Here is a 19,875-nt window from a genome sequence, read left to right as displayed (position 1 = left end):
CAGGAGGCTGAGGCAGGAGAATTGCCTGAACCCGGGAGGTGGAGGTTGCGGTGAGCCGAGATCGCGCCATTGCACTCCAGCCTGGGTAACAAGAGTGAAACTCTGTCTCAAAAAAAAAAAAAAAAAAAGACCACCACCTGTTACCACAAAAACACACTTAAACACATAGCCCATAGACACTATAAAGTAACTACACAGTCAAGTCTACATAACAACCAGCCAACAACACAGTGACAGGATCAAAGTCTCAAATACCATTACTAAAGTTGAATGTAAATGGGCTAAACACCCCACTTAAAAGACACAAAAGGGCAAGCTTGAAAAAAAGACAAGACTGAATCATCTGCTGTCTTCAAGAGACCCACCTAACATGTAATCCCATAGGCTCAAGGTAAAAAGGGATGAAGAAAGACCTAGCAGGAAAATGGAAAAACAAGCAGAAGTCACTATTTTTATACCAGATAAAACAGACTTTAAATCATAACAACTAAGACACAGAAGGGTATTACGTAATCATAAAGTGTACAATCCAACAAGAAGGCTTAACTATCCTAAATATATACCCATCCAACATTAGATCACCCAGGTTCATAAAACAAGTTCTTCTTGACTAATAGACTCAGACAGCCACACAAAAATAGGGGGAGACTTCAACACCCCACTGACAGCAACAGAAAGATCATCAAGCCAGAAAAATAACAAAGAAACTCTAGACAATTAAACCTAACGATATCTATAGAACAATCCACGTACCAACCACAGAGTATACATTCTTCTCATCTGTACCGGGAACATATGCGAAGAGCAACTACATGTTTGGTCATAAAATAAGTGTCAATAATTTTTTTTAATTGAAATCATACCAAGCATACCATCAGACCACAGTGACATAAAACCAATAAAAATGAACATCAAGATCTCTCAAAACGATACAAATATGGAAAGGACAAAACTTGCTCCTGAATAACTCCTGGGTAAACATGAAATTAACACAGAAATCAAAAAATTATTGGATATTAATGAAAATAGGAATATAACTTCCCAAAATCTCTGGGGGGCAGCCAAAGCAGTATTAAGAGGAACATTTTTAACACTAAGTTTTTTCATCAAGAAGTTAGAAATACTTCAAATTAACAATTTAACTTTGCACCTAATGGAATTAGAAAGAAAAAAAATAGAAGAATAAACCAACTCAAAAACTACCAGGTGAAAACAAATGCCTAAAATTAGAGAGAAGACTCTGAGGCAAGATGACCAACTAGATACAGCCAGGAGGAACACGTGCCACCAAGTGACTGGGACTTTGAGAAGACTGTCACATTCTGTGATCTTCAGAGGGAAGGCAATGAGAATGGATGGAGGGTTGATACAGATGCTGGGCTGAAGAAAGAGAAAACTGGGAACCCTGCATGGGGCTACCACACACCAAGACTTACTTCTGGCCCCCAAGGACTCCTGAGGAAGGGGTGAGTTGAAGAGCTGAAAAGCAAACCCCTCTCACCACAGACGTCTAGAATCCTACCAACAGGAGACGCCATGACTCCAGGGTATGGAAAGTTGAGCTGGCTGGGAGAGGTGCTTAGAGAGGTGGTAGGGGTAGGACTACAGCCTGTGCAGAACCCAGAGGGTTTGGTGCAGTAATGTCTACAGTGGAGTACAACCAGGGTTGTCCATGCCCCAAGGTTCACCATGCTCTCCTAGGAGACTTTAGCCTTAGGGGAACTGTCAAATCTGAACACATCATGGTGGTCTTGCATGTGAAATGGGGCCAGTCCAATCTAAGCACCCCTTGTCTGCTGGCCTCTCCCAGGGCCCCAAACCTGGTAGAGTGCACTTGCAGTGCACCCTCGGATGCCCAACCGAGGTGCCTCCAGAGGGCCCATCATAGCTCCTTTATTGGCAGATGGTGCCTGACTGTCGAGAGCTCCAGCAGAGCAGACTCCAATGAGGTGCACCAGACTACCCACACCCTCCACCAACTGCAGCCTCCTCTGTGCTGCTTTGCTGGCAGGAACTCACACATAGCCACCCCCAACACTACCATTTTGCTGGCACACACCTCCCCTCCACCGCTGGCACCCATGTGCACATGCATCCCACTGTGCTACAGCTGCAGCATGAGTGTAACTCCACCGCTGCATGGTCATTGCCAGTGCGAACACGCATACAGAGGCCAGCGACCCATACACCACCCTACACCACCACCAGCATGTACACAAACACACACGGAGACTGGCAGCCCTGTATCTGCCAGCACTGCAACCCCCCACCCCTGCGCCAACACCACCACTGGTGTGAATACATACACAGAAGCTGGCAGCCCTGCATCCACCAGCACGCCGTACAAGCCAAGAAGCAGGCATCCCACCACAATGCAGCTGCTAAGCACAGATCCCACTGCCACGCCCCAACAAAGCATTTTGGCTGGCACCAGCCATCAGAGTGCTGTAGCCAGCGATTCAAGAACACCCGGGCCCCTCCAGCACAAAAGGTTCCTAACCTCAAGGTGCCAGAGAACAAAGCTGGGGGCCTGAAATCAAATTCAAGAAATGCAGGGAACTCTGTGAGATACTACCCAAGATGATCATCCCTGAGACACAGTGATCAGATTCATCAAAGTCAAAATGAAGGAAAAACATGTTAAAGGCAGCTAGAGAGAAGAGGAAGGTCACCTACAAAGAGAACTCCATCAGGCTAACAGTGAACCTTTCAGCAGAAACTCTATAAGCCAGAAGAGATTGGAGGACTATATTCAGCATTCTTAAGGAAAAGAAATTCCAATCAAGAATGTGTGTGTGTGCGTGTGCGTGTGTGTGTGTGTGTGTGTGTGTCAGGGTTTTACTATCACCCAGGCTGAAGTGCAGTGGCATGATCATGGCTCACTGCAGCAATGACCTCCTGGGCCCAAGTAGTCCTCCCACCTGAGCCTCCCAAGTAGCTGGGACTACAGGCACATGGTACCATGCCCAGCTAATTTTTGTATTTTTTGTAGACACAAGGTTTTACCATGTTGCCCAGGCTGGCCTCAAACTCCTGGGTTCAAGCAATCCGCCTGCCTCAGCCTCCCAAAGTGCTAGGATTACAGGTGTGAGCCACCACACCCAGCCCCAACCAAGAATTTCATATGCAGCCAAACTAAGCAAGGGAGAAATAAGATCCTTTTCAGACAAACAAATGCTAAGAGAATTTATTACCATTAGGCCTGCCTTACAAGAGGCCCTGAAGGGAGTGTTGAATATAAAAAAGAAAGGCCATCACCACCAACTACAAAAACACACTTAAGTATATAGACCATTGACACTATAAAGCAATGACACAAACAACTCTGCATAATAACCAGCTAACAACATGACAATATCAAATCCACACATGTCAATACTAACACTGAATGTAAATGGGCTAAATGCCCAATTAAAAGGCACAGAGTGGCAAGCGGGACAAAAAAGCAAAACCCAACGGTGTGCTGTCTTCAAGAGACCCATCTTGTGTGTGCAATGACACCCACAGGCTCAAAATAAAGGGATATAGAAAAATCTACCAAGCAAACAGAAAACAGAAAAAAGTAGGGGTTGCTATTATAACAGACAAAGGAGATTTTAAATCAATAAACATTAAAAAAGACAAAGAAGGGAATTACATAATGGTAAAACATTCAATTCAACAAAAAGACCTAATTATCCTATATATGCAGCCAACATAGAAGCACCCAGGTTCATAAAGTAAGTTCTTTGAGACTTATGAAGAGACTTAAATAACCGCATAATAATAGTGTGTGACTTCAACACCCCACTGACATTATAAGACAGATCATTAAGACATAAAACTAATAAAGAAATTCAGGACCTGAACTCAACAACTAACCAAAGGACCTAATAGACATCTACAGAACTCCCAAAAACAACGGAATATACATTTTTCTCATCTGCACAGGGCACATGCTCTAAAACTGATCACACTATCAACCATAAAACAATCCTTAGCAAACAAAAAAAAAAAAAAAAAAAAACTGCAATCATACCAATCACAGTCTTGGACCACAGCACAGTAAAAATAGAACACAATACTAAGAAATCAATAGAAATCAACACTTAAAACCATACAACACTTAAAACCATACAATTACATGGAAAATAAGCAACCTGCTCCTCAATGACTTTTGGGTAAACAATGCAATTAGGGCAGAAATCAAGAAATTATTTGAAACTAATGAGAACAAAGATACAACATATCAGAATCTCTGGGACACAGCTACAGTGTTAAAAGGGAAGTTTATAGTGTTAAATGCCCAGATCAAAAAGTTCGAAAGTTCTCAAGTTAATAACCTAACATCTTGCCGAGAGAAAAAGAGAAGAGCAAGCCAACCCCAAAGGTAGCAGAAGACAAGAAATAACCAAAATCAGAGCTGAACTGAACAAAACTGAGAGGCAAAAAAAAAATTAAAAAGATCAAAGAACCAAGGAGTTTATTCCTTGAAAGAATAAATTAGACTGCTAGCCTGATTAATATGAAAAGAAAAGAGATAAAAGATCCAAATAAACACAATCAGAAATGACAAAGGTGACATTCCACCGACCCCACAGAAATACAAAAAGCCCTCAGAAAACTACTACAAACACCACTATGTACACAAACTAGAAAACCTAGAAGAAATGGATAAACATTCAACATTCAACCTCCCAAGATTTAACAAGAAAGAAATTAAACTAATGAACAGACCAATAATGAGGTCCAAAATTGAAGGAGTAACAAAAAGCCTACCAACCAGAAAAATCCCAGGACCAGACACATTCACAGCCTAATTCTACCAGGTGTATAAAGAAGAACTTATACCATTCCTACTGACAATGTTCCAAAAAACTAAGTAAGAGGGTCTCCTCCATAACTCATTTGATAAGACCAGTATCAGCCTGACACCAAAACCTGGCAGAGATATAATGTAAAAGAAAGCATCAGGCCAATATCTCTGATGAACATGGATGGAAAAAATGTGCAAGAAAATATTAGCAAACTGAATCCGGCAACACATCAAAAAGTTAATACATTGTGATTAAGTGAGCTTTATTCTTGGGATACAGGCCTAGTTCAATATATGCAAATCAATAAATGTTACTCACCGCATAAACAGATTGAAAGCAAAAACCATACAATCACCTCCACAGACACAGAAAAAACTTTCAACATAAACCAACATCCCTTCATGATAACAACCCTCAACAGACTAGACATCAAAATGAACATACCTCCAAATAATAAGACTCATGTATGACAAACGCACAGCCAACATCACTCTAAACAGACAAAAGTTGGAAGAACTAGAACAAGACAGGGATGCCCAGTCTCACCACTCCTATTCAACAAAGAATAGCAAGTCCTAGCCAGAGCAATCAGGCAAGAGAAAGAAATAAGGCTGAGCGTGGTAGCACGTGCCTATAATCCTGGAATTTTGGAAGGCCTAGACAGGCAGATCACTTGAGGTTAGGAGTTCAAGACCAGCTTGGCCAAAATAGTGACACGCCATCTCTACTAAAAATATAAAAATTCGCTGGGAGTGGTAGTGTACGCCTATAGTCCCAGCTACTTGGGAGGCTGAGGCAAGAGAATCACTTGAACCCAAGAGGGGAAGGTTGCAGTGAACCAGCATCAAAATAGAAAAAGTAAAATCATCTCTCTTTACTGACAGTATGATTCTATACTTAGAAAACCCTAAAGACTGCTCCAAAAGGCTCCCAGAACTGATAAAATGACTTTAGTAAAGTTTCAGACTACAAAATCAATCCACAAAAATCAATAGCTTTTCCTACACCAATAACATTCAAGCTGAGAGTCAAGTCAAGAATATATCTCATTTACAATAGCCACACACAAAAATAAAATATCTAGGAATACATCTAACCAAGGAGGTAAAAGATCTCTGGACTACAAAACACTGCTGCAAGAAATCATAGATGATACAAACAAATGAAAAAACATTTCATACTCATGGATTTGAAGAATTAACACCATTAAAATGGCCATACTGCCCAAAGCAATCTACAGATTCAAACTACCAATGTCATTTTTCACAGAATTAGAAAAAACTATTCTAACATTCATATGGAAAGTTAGAGGCTGAAAAGTAAAAGCAATCCTCAGCAAAGAGAACAAAGCCAGAGGCATCACATTACCTGACTTCAAACTACAGTAACCAAAACAGCATGGTACTAGTATAAAAACAGATACACTGCTTAATGGAACAGAATAGAGAACCCAGAAATGAAACCACACACTTACAGCTAACTGATCTTTGACAATGTCAACAAAAATCAAGAAATGCGCAAAAGACTCCCTGTTCAATAAATGCTGCTGGGATTACCAGCTAGCCATATGCATAAGAATTAAACTGGATCCCTATCTTTCACCATACACAAAAATTAACTCAAGATGGATCAACGATTTAAATGTAAGACCCAAACTATAAAAATTCTAGAAGAAAACAAGGAAAATCCATTCTAGACATCAGCCTTAGCAAATAATTAATGGCTAAGACCTCAAAAACAATTGTAACAACAAAAAAATTAACAAGTGGGACCTAATTAAAGAGGGTCTGCATAGCAAAAGAAACTATCAACAGAGTAAACAGACACCCTACAGAATAGGAGAAAATATTCACTGTTAGGTACCCCAAAGATGGCAGCACTGTTGTCAAACCATTATGAACTCTGTAACCCACACAAACGCCTCCAGATGGCTTCCTGGCACCTGAAAGTCTGAAACAATAATACCACAAAGGACAACAGGTTCCAGTTCCAGCCGACTGATCAACCCACTGAGTAAACAACAACCAACCCTGAGCTGTAACTTTCCACTCATTGCCCTACAGACCTTATAAAGTCTGCTCTGCTCCCCACCTGCACACTAACTCCCTTTTCAGACTCAGCCCGCTCACACCAGGGTGAATAAACAGCCTTGTTACTAACACAAAGCCTGTTTGGGTGGCCTCTTCAATCAGATGAGCACTTAACATTCACAAACTAAGAATGTGACAAAGGTCTAATATCCAGAATCTATACGGAACTTAAATAAATCAACAAGCAAAAACGATCTCATTAAAAGTGGGCAAAGGACATGAACAGACAAGAAATAACAAAAAAAAAAAAAAAAAAAAAAAAAAAAAAAAAAAAAAAAAAAAAAAAAAAAAAATAAAAAAAAAAAAAAAAAAAAAAAAAAAAAATAAAAAAAAAAAAAAAAAGGACATGAACAGACACTTCTCAAAACAAGATATTACATGTGGCCATCGAATATATGAAAAAATGTTCAACATCCCTAATCATTAGAGAAATGCAAATCAAAACCACAATGAGATACCATCTCACACAAGCCAGAATGGCTATTATTAAAAAGTCAAAATATCCAGAAACAGTGACTCATACCTATAATCTCAGCAATTTGGGAGGCTGAGGCGGGTAGATCACCTGAGGCCAGGAGTTCAAGACCAGCCTGGCCAACATGGTGAAACCCCATCTCTACTAAAAAATACAAAACAATTAGCCAGGCATAGTGGCGCACATCTATAATCCCAGCTACTCAGGAAGCTGAAGCAAAATATCACTTGAACCTAGGAGGTAGAGGTTGCAGTGAGCTGAGAGTGTCACTGCCCTCCAGCCTAGGCAGCAGAGTGAGACTGGCTCAAAAAAAATAAAAATAAAAAAAAAATATCATTTTACCCCAGTTAGAATGGCAATTATTAAAAAGAAAAAAAAAATAAAAAAAAAAAAAAAAAAATAGATGCTGGCAAGGCTACAGAGAAAAGGGAATGTGTATACACTGTAGGTGTGAATATAAATTACTTCAACCACTGTGTGCAAAGGAGTTTGGAGATCTCTCAAAGAACTTAAAACAGAACTACCATTTGACCCAGCAATCTGATTGCTGGGTATATATCCAAAGGAAGATAAATCACTCTACCAAAAAGACATACGCACTTGTATGTTCACTGCCACGCAATTCACGATAGCAAAGACATGGAATCACCCTAAGTGCCCACTCATGGTAGAGTGACTAAAGGAAATGTGGTAAATACATGCCATGGAATACTACATAGCCATAAAAAGAACAAAATCATGTCCTTTGCAGCAACATGAATGCAGCTCTTGGTCATTATCCTAAGTGAATTAACACAGGAACAGAAAACCAAAGACTGCATTTTCTCACTTTTAAGTGGGAGCTAAACACTGGGTATATATGAACACAAAGATGGGAACAATCAACACTGGGGATTATTAGAAGGAGAAAGCAGGGGGAAAAGGCTAAAAAAACTACCTATTGGGGACTATGTTCAGTACCTGAGGGATGGCATAAATCGTACCCAAAACCTCAGCATCACGCAATACACCAATGTAACAAACCTGTACATATACCCTCTGAACCTAAAATAAAATAGAACACCCAATTATTAGAGAATAATCATTCTTTTCAAGCACACGTGCAACATTTATCAAAGTTGATCACATATTCAACCTTAAAAGATGTCTCAGGAAACTTCAAAGAATCAATACCATGCAAAGTTATCTGACAAAAATGCAATTAGGTTGATAATGTAATTAAAATTAAATTTTTTTAAATTAAATAATTTAGATATTTTTAAATTCCAAATAACTCATGAGTCAAAGAAGCAATTGTGATGGGAATGTTTAAATACTTTTAGTACAGAATGAAAATGGAAATACTATATGAATGCTTCAAGAAAAATTCACAGTCTTAAAAGGTCAGAGCAAAAAGTAGAAAAACTGAAAATTAATATATTAAATGTCCAATTTAAGAAGTTAGAAAAAAAAAATCCCACTAAAAGTTAAATAAAAGTAGATTAATAAGAGAATGGCAGAAATAAAGGAAGTAGAAGACAAAGAAGTAATTGAGAGGACCAACAAAGAACAGCAGCAAAATGCAGAGTTGTTTAAAAAGATGTCAAATCTCTGACAAGATTTTTTTTAAAATAGAGGAAGAAATAAAGTGAGTAATATCAGAAATGGAAAGAGGGACAAAAACCACATGTAAAACCAGATTTAAGAGCTGTGAGGATATAATGAATAATGTTATTATAGTAAATTAAAAAATATAAAGAAAATAGACAAATTCCTAAAAATCTCATTCACTGAAACTACCCAAGAAGAAATAGAAAACCTGAGTGGCCCTATAATCATTAAAGGAATTGAATTTTTTAAACTCTTCTCAGAAGGAAAAATACCAAGATCAGACAATTTTTCAGTCAAGGTCTACCAAATCTTCAAGGAACGAATAATTCCCATCATATGCAAACTGTTGCAGAATATAAAAAAGAAGTGATATTCCATAATCCATTCTACCAAACTAGTATAAGATAGATTCTAATTCAGACAAACACACTACTAAAAGGAAAATTACAGCTCAATATCCATCTTAAATATTGAAAAATCTTAAATATTAGCAAACTGAATCCAAAACAGTTTATTTAAAAAAAAGATAATATATCATGACCAAGTTGAACCTGTCCCAAAAATCCAACAGTAGTTCAACATCAGAAAAATCTATTAAATGTTACTCACCACATTATTAGACCAAAGAAGAAAAATAACATAATCATTTCAATCAATGCAGAAAAAAGGCTTTTGATAAAATTTAACACCAAATTAGTATTTTAGCTAGGAAATGAAGGAAAGGTCTTTATTTCTGATGAAGGATATCTACCAAATACTTACAGCAAACATCATAGGTTTTTTTGTTTTTATCTAGAAATAATTTTTAACTTACAGGAAAGTGGTATTAATAAAAACAGAAGGCCAGGCACAGTTGCTCACACCTGTAATCCCAACACTTTGGGAGGCCAGGGCAGAGGGGATCATTTAGGGCCAGGAGTTCAAGACCAGTCTGGGCAACATAGCAAGCCCTCATCTCTACAAAAGATTTTAAAAATTAGCCAGGCGTCGTGGTGCACACCTGTATTCTTAGTTACTTTGGAGGTTGAAGAAGGAGGATCCGTCAAGCCCAGGAGTTTGAAGCTGCAGTAAGCTATGGTTGTGCCACTGCACTCCAGCCTAGGTAACACAGCTAAACTGTGTATCTTTTTTAATTTGAAAATAAAAATAAATTAAAAACAAAAACAGAATGCAGAATATGTATTCTTTTCCCACATTCACCCACTGTTCATATTTTGCCCCATTTGCTTTATCATTTTGCTTGCTTTCTCTTACTTCTACACGTGTGTATGTGCGTGTGCATATATGAAACCGCAGTATAAAATCAGCATGTCAATCTACACTTCAATTTTTATTGCAGCACTATTCACAGTAGCCAAGACATGGAATCAACCTAAGGGTCCATCAACAGACAAATGGACAAAGAATACGAAGTATATACACACAATGGAGTACTATTCAGCCATAAAAAAGAATGAGATTCTGTCATCTGCAACAACATGGATAGAACGGAAAGTCATTATTTTGAGTAAAATGTCAGACACAGAAAGACAAACACTGTATGTTCTCACTCATATGTAGAAGCTAAAAAACTTGATCTCATAGAAGTGGAGAGTAGAATAGTGGTTACTATAAGCTGAGATGGTAGATGTTAGAGGAAGGTAATCAAAGGTTGCTTAACAGATACAAAATTATAGCAAGATAGGAGGAATAAGTCTTAGTTTTCTATAGCACTATAGGGGAACTATAATTTACAACAATTTATTGCATATTTTCAAATAACTAGAAGAAGGGCTTTTGAATGTTCCCAATACACACACACACACACACACACACACACAAAAATGGTAAGTATTGGCCGGGCAGGGTAGGGTGGCTCACGCCTGTAATCCCAGCACTTTGGGAGGCTGAGGCGGGCAGATAAGAAGCTCAAGAGATCAACAGCATTCTGGCCAACATGGTGAAACCCCATCTCTCTTAAAATACAAAAATTAGCTGGGCGTGGTGGCGTGCACCTGTTGTCCCAGATACTCAGGAGGCTGAGGCAGGAGAATTGCTTGAACCTGGGAGGCAGAGGTTGCAGTGAGCCGAGATCACACCACTGCGCTCCAGCCCGGCACCTGGCGACAGAGCAAGACTGTCTCAAAATAAAAAAGGTAAGTATCTGAGGTGATGGATATGCCAATTACCCTGACTTGATCATTATACATTGTATACATGTATCAAAATATCACACTGTACCCCATAAATATATACAATTATTGTCAATTAAAAATGGTAACAAAAGCAAAAAAAAAAAAAAAACCCTTTGTTTGAACATAAACTGATACACTCCCTGTACTCAATTGAAAAACAAAAACCAAAAAGATTGAAGAGGCTACCTGTAGCTAGAACAGAAAGGAGAGAACTTGCCCCTACTAAGGAGTCAGAGTATTTATATTCCTATTCCAAGTCAGCCAGTTAGATAACAACAAAACACCTAACAGGCTTGTAACTTCTGTTTGGATTTTTAAAAATAATTAATAAAAGCTAAACGAAAAGTATTGAAAGTATTCTAAAACTTAAAAAAAAATTCTTAAAAAGAATTTCCCAGTTAATCTTCCCTAAGTTCAATGTTTTTGCCATTTAAATAAGTAAGTTTATAACTGCAGATCACTATTGTAATAAACTATTTAATCAAGTGGAACTTCAGCCCAAAGTTTGTGTAAACTAGTATGATTCTGGCACCACCTGGTGGCAGTATATTCCAAAAGCAGAGGTTTTGTGTGTGTGTGTGTCTGTCTGTGTGTGCATGCGTGTGTGTGCATTTTTATTAATAACAAATTCACTCATTTATTTACCAACTATTTAATAGGATCTACTAGGCATAGCTCATATAAATCTTTAAATCTGTCTTGGAAGACAGGAAATAAAATAAGGTATTTTATTTTTAGATAAAATACCTTATTTTAAAATACCCTGTTTATACTATAAGGTATAGTATCTAAAACAGGGTCCCTATCTCCAAGAAAAAAAAATCTACAGTTAAATTATGACTATCAGAATGTAAGAAAAGAATCTGTTCTTATTTCGAAGTTTCCTGAAAGTATTTATGCCCCTAGAACTTTCGAGCAAGAAGTCCTCAAGCACTGATAAACACAGTCTATCAAGTCACCACATTGTAAGCAGTTTTCAAGGAAAATAACTGCAGTGGTTTTTAAATGTCCTCAAATTCTTGACACTTCTTCAAAAGGTTGGCCAGGCATAGCCGCTCATGCCTGTAATCCCAGCACTTTGGGAGGCCCAAATGGGTGGATTACCTGAGGTCAGGAGTTTAAGCCCAGCCTGGACAACAGGGTGAAACCCCATCTCTAGTAAAAATACAAAAATTAGCCAGGTGTGGTGATGCACGCCTGCAATCCCAACTACTCACTTGAACCCAGGAGGCAGAGGTTGCAGTGAGCCAGGGTTGTGCCACTGCACTCCAATCTGGGCAACAGAGGAAGACTCTCTCTCAAAAAAAAAAAAAAAAAAAAGTAGAGGCTAATTTACCTTTCCCTAAATGTAGACTTGACTTGATGACTCACTTCTAATGACATAAAGTGGCAGAAGTAGTGGTGTGTAACTTCCAAAGCTAGGTTGCCAAACATATCACCACTTCCATCTTGCCTTCTTTGAGACCACTCCCCTGGGGGGAAGTAAGCCATCATGTCATAACACTCAAGCAGCCTGTGCAGAGCCTACCTGGGGAGGCACTGAGCCCTCCTGCCAACCACCAGTATCCATTTGCCAGTCACATAAGTGGGCCCCCTCAGAAATAGATCCTACAGCCCCAACCAAGCTTCAGATGACTGTATCCCTCACCAACACTGCTTGAGCTAAGCCACTCCCAAAGACACTAAGAAATAATCAAGCACCGTCCTTGGCACAGAGTTAGTCCTTGGCATAATGTTTATTGTTTTAAGCCACTTAGTTTTGGCATAATTTGTTATGCAACAGTATTAACCAATCTAATAACCTATCACTTCCTAGAAGAAATTTAATCTATAACAGAAAGTAAAACTAGCTCACTTTAGTTTAATACTGTAATTTTTCTACATGTTACTAAAATTTCAAATTGTCCTTCCTAATTTATAAGGAGTGATCCTTTTTTAATTCCCCCAATTGTTTCATATTATTTCATAATATTTACTGCTTTCTTTTTTTTGAGACAGGGTCTTCCTCTGTCACCCAAGCTGGGGTGCAGTGGTGTGACCATGGCTCACTCCAGCCTCGACCTCCTTGGCTCAAGTTCAGCCTCCTGAATAGCTAGGACCATAAGCATGTACCACCACATGTGACTAAATGGGTTTTGTTTTTTGGTTTTTTTTTTTTTTTTTTTGGTAAACACAGGGTCTTGCCTTGTTGCTCAAAGTGCTGGGATTATAGGCATGATATAATCATATAATATATAATGTCATTTATTGTGCATATTACATGTATGACATGTATATGTATTACATATATGTAGCATGTGCATATGTGTACATATAACATAAATATATGTATGTATATATGTATATATAACAATATATATGAATTATATATAAACATATATATAAACACGCCCAGCAATATTTATCACTTTCTAAGTTAATTCAAAGAAACAGCAACCCAAGTAGATTTTAATCAGTCAGCAAGGATTTTTTTTTTAACATCTCTGTTTGCAGAGCAACCACACTAAGTACTGAGTGAAGAACCATATCCCTGAAGTGCTTATAATTTAATTCAGATTACTGTTCAAGAAATAATTTATGTTTTTTAGCTAAACTTTTTCCCTGGCTCTGAAGATCATAGGTCAATGGAAGAGGGTAAGAAAAATTTTTGCTTTACCTCTGTGAGGGATCCACAAGCCACACCACCATGCAAGGCTTCATCCAAAGCAGAAAGGGTAGTAGATAAGAATGCTGGTGAGAAATCAGCAGACCTTTGTGCTTTTATCCCATAAGCCTGAACAAGAAAATAATTAAGTTTTATTCAACTTCTATACACATTCAAAAACATAAACTAAGTCTAATTCTCTCAATTTTCACAACTTTAACCCTAATCCGTCCTTTTCCCTTCTATTGTTTGTTCAACAAATATTTACACTGTGCCAAGGACTGTGCTAGATTATGGGGATATGACATAACAGAAAGAGACCTTGCCCTCACAGTCTTATGAAGTCTGTGGGGACTATGAAATTAGGACTAGAAACCAGGCAATTACACCAGCATTAATAAGAGATATTGTAATAGGGAAAGTATAACTGATATGGATTTTGGAAACTTAATGGAATTTCTGGATGCCTGTGCTAAAATCTGAAACAGCTGTTAGGTAAGCAAAGGAAATGTGACTATTCCTGCCAAAGATCGTTCTGATGTATTTAGAACTACAAAATTTAATACTCTATAAGGAAAGTTGTTTTTTAAATTATTTTATTAATCTTCTGGAAGATATACATATATTTATGTATACCCAGAGGAATATAAATCATTCTATTATAAAGATACACGCACACATATATTCATTGCAGCATTATTCACAATAGCAAAGACATGAAATCAACCCAAATGCCCATCAATGATAGACTGAATAAATAAAATAAAATGTGATACATATACAAATGGAATACTATGAGGCCATAAAAAGGAATGGGATTATGTCCTTTGCAGACACATAGATGGAGCTGGAAGCCATTATCCTCAGCATACTAATGCAGGAGTAGAAAACAAAATACTGTGTGTTCTCACTTATAAGTAGGAGCTGAACAATGAAAACGCATGGACACATGGAAGGGAACAACACACACTGGGGCCTGTCAAAGGTTGCAGGGGGTAGGGAGAGCATCAGGAAGAATAGCTAACGGATACTGGGCTTAATACCTAGGATGATCTGTACAGCAAACCACCATGGCACACATTTACCTATGTAACAAACCCGCACATCCTGCACATATACCCTGGAACTTACGATAAATGTTTAAGAATAAAAAAAAACCGAAGCCAATGTTTAAGGCAGGGCTGAAATATAAGGAATGCTACAAGAATGAATGTAAACCATATGAGAAAGATGGCTTCTTGAATTGTATTTGAAATTGTATTAAGATGGCAGCTGAAGGTAGTGATGGAAGTAGAAATTAAAGTTGAATTTTGGGACCATGATCTCTTATTTAATTACTTAACTGGAAATATGCCATGCATATTGACCAATTACAATGACATATGACAAATTAAAGGTTTTTCTGGTGCTTTACAACCTTCAAAGTAATTACAAATTAATTTGAATCTAGTCACAGAATCATTGCATAGTATTTTAACTTGTTTTCTCCCATAAAACAAAGAAAACTATTCAAAGCAATGAAATCAATGATAAAGCTAAGACTAGTGCCAATTTCTATCTCCAATTCTGATTCTCCTTCTGACTACCCTGTCTTTCAGATAGTTTCCTCAGATCACAAGTTAAATCTGAATAAAAGAAAGTAACTGTTGATCAGCTTGGCACAGTGGCTCATGCCTGTAATCCCGGCAGTTGGGAAGCCAAGGCAGGAGGATCACTTGAGCTCATCAGTTCAAGAACAGTATGGGATACATGGTGAAACCCCATCTCCACAAAAAAAAACCCAAAACTTAGTTGGGCACGGTGATGTGCACCTGTAGTCCCCGCTACTTGGGAGGCTGAGGTGGGAGGATGGCTTGAGCCCAGGAGGTGGAGGTTACAGTGAGCCAAGATCACACCACTACACTCCAGCCAGAGCAACAGAGCCAGCCCTCATCTCAAAAAAAAAAAAAAAAAAAAAGAAACTATTTGTTGTTCAAACATCTGTTTATTGTTTTCAGAAGTTTCAAATGACACTAACATTCCTTCCTTCTCCCCTTCTTCAGAGAATTGTACTTCATTGTTTGGTGTTCAGTAAATTTCAGTATAAGGTAGTAAGGTAAGTAACTTATAGTCCACATAAATAAATACATTTACAAAGCACTGAACATAATGTTAGGAAAATCTTACTGTGGGAAAACAAGGTATTTTCTATCATGCTCCAAGTCTACGTTTTGAAAAGCTACAGTCATGACACAGAAAGTCTGAAAACACGTACGATTTGATGAGGGCTTTTGTAAAAGACTTCAAATTTCTTAAGAATAAAGAATAAATATTTAATTATCTTTTATTCAATCAACTAGCAAGTACAATTATGTGTGCTTTATAATCTACAGCAAGTGATGATGGTAAAGGTCCCTATATCAAAGAAAGGGGCATTCTAAAATTAAGAATATATTACAATTTAACTATGAGGCCCTCAAATACTATCTAATCAATTAGAGAAAAGTGTCCTTTTGAACTACTGCTATTGGCTGCAAAAATAAAAACTTTCTGTTGCTCCCTAATTCCAAAATTTAGGAATTGTCTTCCACGAGTTTATAAATTACATAAATTTTTTACAGATAGGCTAGGTGTGGTGGTTCACGCCTGTAATGCCAACACTTTGGGAGGCCAAGGCAAGCAGATTACTTGAGGTCAGAAGTTTGAGACCAACCTAGCCAACAAAGTAGAAACCTCATCTTTACTAAAAATAAAAAAATTTGCTGGGTGTTGTAGCACCATGCCTGTAATCTCAGCTACTTGGGAGCCTGAGGCAGGAGAATCGCTTGAACCCAGGAGGCAAAGGCTGCAATGGGCCAAGATCATGCAACTGCACTCCAGCCTGGGCAACAGAGTGAGACCCCATCTCAAAAAGAAAAAAATTTTCACATGTATTTTCCTTAGAGAACTAACTTCTAAGGTAGGAAACTCAATACTTTTTAGGTACTCACCTCTATTTCTGCATGTGCCTCATCCTAAAAAAAAAAGTTTAATGAGATGAAAAATCATTCATAATCAAATTATAATAAAATATATATATACCGTTCGCATCTTTGGGGCACAGGCCCTGCTGACCATACATAGAAGTTCACAGACACCTCGATAACTCAGACCAGTCACCTTCATAAGCTCCAGTGGGGAAAGACATAAGAAGTCCTAAAGAAACATAAAGAGAAGATTTTAAACATATATGTGTAACAAAGATATTAGAGTTAAAAGGAAACCTTCAATTGATACTGCTCATGTAGACAAAAGTGTAATTTATTGCAGATCAAAGATTTATGCATTCATTATAGTATTTTCCCCAAAAATATGCCTTAACTAAAAGTTATAATGACACAGACTTATCTTCTAATTATCCTGTTTCGTTGGCATGTACCAGAGGATACGCCAAATAACATCACATAGCAGCAGTATCCAATCCAGGTGTATATGAGCACTACATTATGCCAAAAAGAATTTGGGTACAAATATAAGCCCAGAAAGTATCAGGTTGAAAGAGTTTCTTTCTAAGTTAGAAGTTCACTCAGAGATAATGTTTCGTAAGTGAAAAAGAATGAAACTGACTATAGGATGAAATATCAAATTTCACACTTTTAAGAATATTTCCGAATATAAACATGCAAATAATTAAATGTGTAACAAAGGAACCAAAGATATCTTTAACATAGAAAGCAATTCAAAAAAAAAGTTGCAGAATGCTCTGTGAAAATGTCTTGTTAAGGATAAAATCAAGCTGGGCACAGTGGTTCATGTCCATAATCCTAGCACTTTGGGAGACTGAGGCAGGCAGATCACTTGAGATCAGGAATTTGAGACCAGCCTGGCCAACATGGTGAAACCCTATTTCTACTAAAAATATGAAAATTAGCTGGATGTGGTGGCACACGCCTGTAATCCCAGCTACTCAGGAGGCTGAAGCAGAAGAATCACTTGAATCTAGGAGCCAGAGGTTGCAGTGAGCCAAGATGGCACCACTGCACTCCAGCCTGGACAACAGAGCAAGACACTCACTCAAAAACCAACCAACAAACAAACAAAAGGATAAGATCCTAAGATAAAACCTTAAATCTAGCCAGCCACAGTGGCATATGCCTATAATCCTGGCTACTTGGGAGGTGAGGCCGGAGGACTGCTCAAGTCCAGGAGTTTGAGATCAGCCTGGGCAACATGAGAACCTAGTCTCAAAAAAATACAAACAACCAAAACCCTTAAATCTTATTTACTCTGCTAAGGAGGATTTGCTTCACTACCTTGCAAGATCTTCTGTATACATTTCTCATGCTTCATCAATAAGAAAATGGTCTAACTATTAATTTCTCTTGCTTTTATAAAAGAAAGGATACATTTTAAATAGTATCTCCTCATTTGAGTTCTATTTCTCATGTAACTACAAATAAACAGCAAAGGTGTACTTCACCTTATGCCATGACCACTCTCCCCTCAAAATGCAAAAATACTAAATTTGGGTAAATGAAGTCACAATTGGAAATGTACCCAAGGAGGCTTGATATTTACAATTAGCCTATGGAAAAGCACCATCATTTATGTTGTTTTCGTAAGCCTACATTCTCATATTTCAAGTTTAAGAGGTATTAAGGTATAAAGTTAAGTTGTGCATAAAACTTCTCAATGGAAATTTTAAATAGAATTTACCTGACAGGTAAGAATCTGATGTCTACTCAGACGGTCACACAGCTCTTGTGATAAACCAACTCGTTTTAGTTTCTTGCTGCCCATGCCTCCAGATCCAGCAAAGAAAAGAAGAACCATGAAAAAACATCAGAATATAACATAAGTGATAGCGAATAGGCTATCCAAAACAAAATAAAAAATTCCTCAAGTTTTTCCATATGCAAAATGAAACATACTGTATTAAAAATATTACTGATAAAGGAATGCTATAGAATCTTTTTAAATGCTTTAACTAGGAAAGACAATTGTTTGTCAAACAGGCACACAGAGAAACAAGACAACCTCAAATATAATTTCACACAATTATTTGATACTTACTACATGAATATAGTACCACTTCACATTTGTAGAGCATCTCAAAATGTTCAACGTATGTATAAATTTTATTTGGATATGTAATTAACTTTCAAGGCATATTTACAAACAGAACCACCAGAAAGTCTATTGCACTGTAACAATTTACACTTCATTGTAACAGTAATAGCTGCATTTATTGAGCACCTACCACATACCAGGCACTGTTCCAAAACTTATCTAAATTATTACATTTAATCTTCTCAACAACCCTAGAAGGAAAGTAGATTATTGGTCCCTTTTTTTACATAAGAGAAAACTAAAGCCTGGAAAAGTTAGCTAGTCCATTGTCACCAGAAAACATAAATGACTTATCCAGAATTTGAACCCAGGCAGTCTGACTCTGAAACCTATCTTCTTAATCATTACACTCTACTGCGAGTCCATAATCATATTTAACTTTTTCCTTTTCTAGGAATCAGAACACACCTTCTGAATCAAATGAAATTTCATCATTGCAGTATTAAAATGTTCATATATATACTTTTTTTTTTTTTTTTTTGAGAAAGGGTCTGGCTCTGTCACCCCAGCTAAGAGTGCAGTGGTGTGATCTCAGCTCACCTCAAGCTCCACCTCCTGGGCTCAAGCAATCCTCCTACCTCACCCTCCCAAGTTGGGACCACAGCATGCACCACCATACCTGGCTAATTTTTATATTTTCTGTAGAGACACGGTCGTGACCATGCTTACCCAATTTTTGTATTTTTTGTAGAGACAGGGTTTTGCCATGTTGCCCAAGCCAGTCTCAAACTCCTGGGCTCAAGTGATTCTCCCACCTTGACCTCCTAAAGTGCTGGGATTACAGGCATGAGCTGCTTATATTCTCACATGCAGTTAAATTTCACTCTTGTACCTTGCTAGAAATAAATGAGGCTCATGAAATATATATCTTTAGAGAGCTACAGAAGAATTACTGTGGCCGGGCATGATGGCTCACACCTGTAATCCCGGCACTTTGGGAAGAGGCAGGCAGATCATGAGATCAGGAGATCAAGACCATCCTGGCTAACACAGTGAAACCCTGTCTCTACTAAAAATA

At 37.8% G+C, this 19,875-nt stretch overlaps 1 protein-coding gene across 7 annotated transcripts in view; it reads right to left on the bottom strand.

Annotated features, from left to right (window-relative positions):
* RAD51B (RAD51 paralog B) overlaps positions 1 to 19,875 on the bottom strand; it is a 661,060-nt gene that overhangs the window by 637,900 nt on the left and 3,285 nt on the right. For 6 of the 7 annotated variants that reach the window (XR_001816721.2, XM_017499426.2, XM_017499401.2 and 3 more), the window contains exons 2-4: positions 18,444 to 18,529; positions 16,830 to 16,943; positions 13,782 to 13,898 (exon numbers count right to left, since the gene is read on the bottom strand). Coding sequence is in view for 6 of the 7 variants with exons in the window: in XM_017499426.2 (XP_017354915.1) it covers positions 13,782 to 13,898; positions 16,830 to 16,943; positions 18,444 to 18,527 (315 nt within the window). In the remaining variant the exon portion in view is untranslated. The remainder of the gene's footprint in view (positions 1 to 13,781; positions 13,899 to 16,829; positions 16,944 to 18,443; positions 18,530 to 19,875) is intronic. The other variant, XM_037728744.1, reaches the window with a different exon arrangement.

This window comes from Cebus imitator, unplaced genomic scaffold (assembly GCF_001604975.1).
Source record: "Cebus imitator isolate Cc_AM_T3 unplaced genomic scaffold, Cebus_imitator-1.0 Scaffold13, whole genome shotgun sequence".
In the NCBI taxonomy this organism is placed as follows: domain Eukaryota; kingdom Metazoa; phylum Chordata; class Mammalia; order Primates; family Cebidae; genus Cebus; species Cebus imitator.
This window is presented reverse-complemented; position numbering and strand designations above follow the sequence as displayed.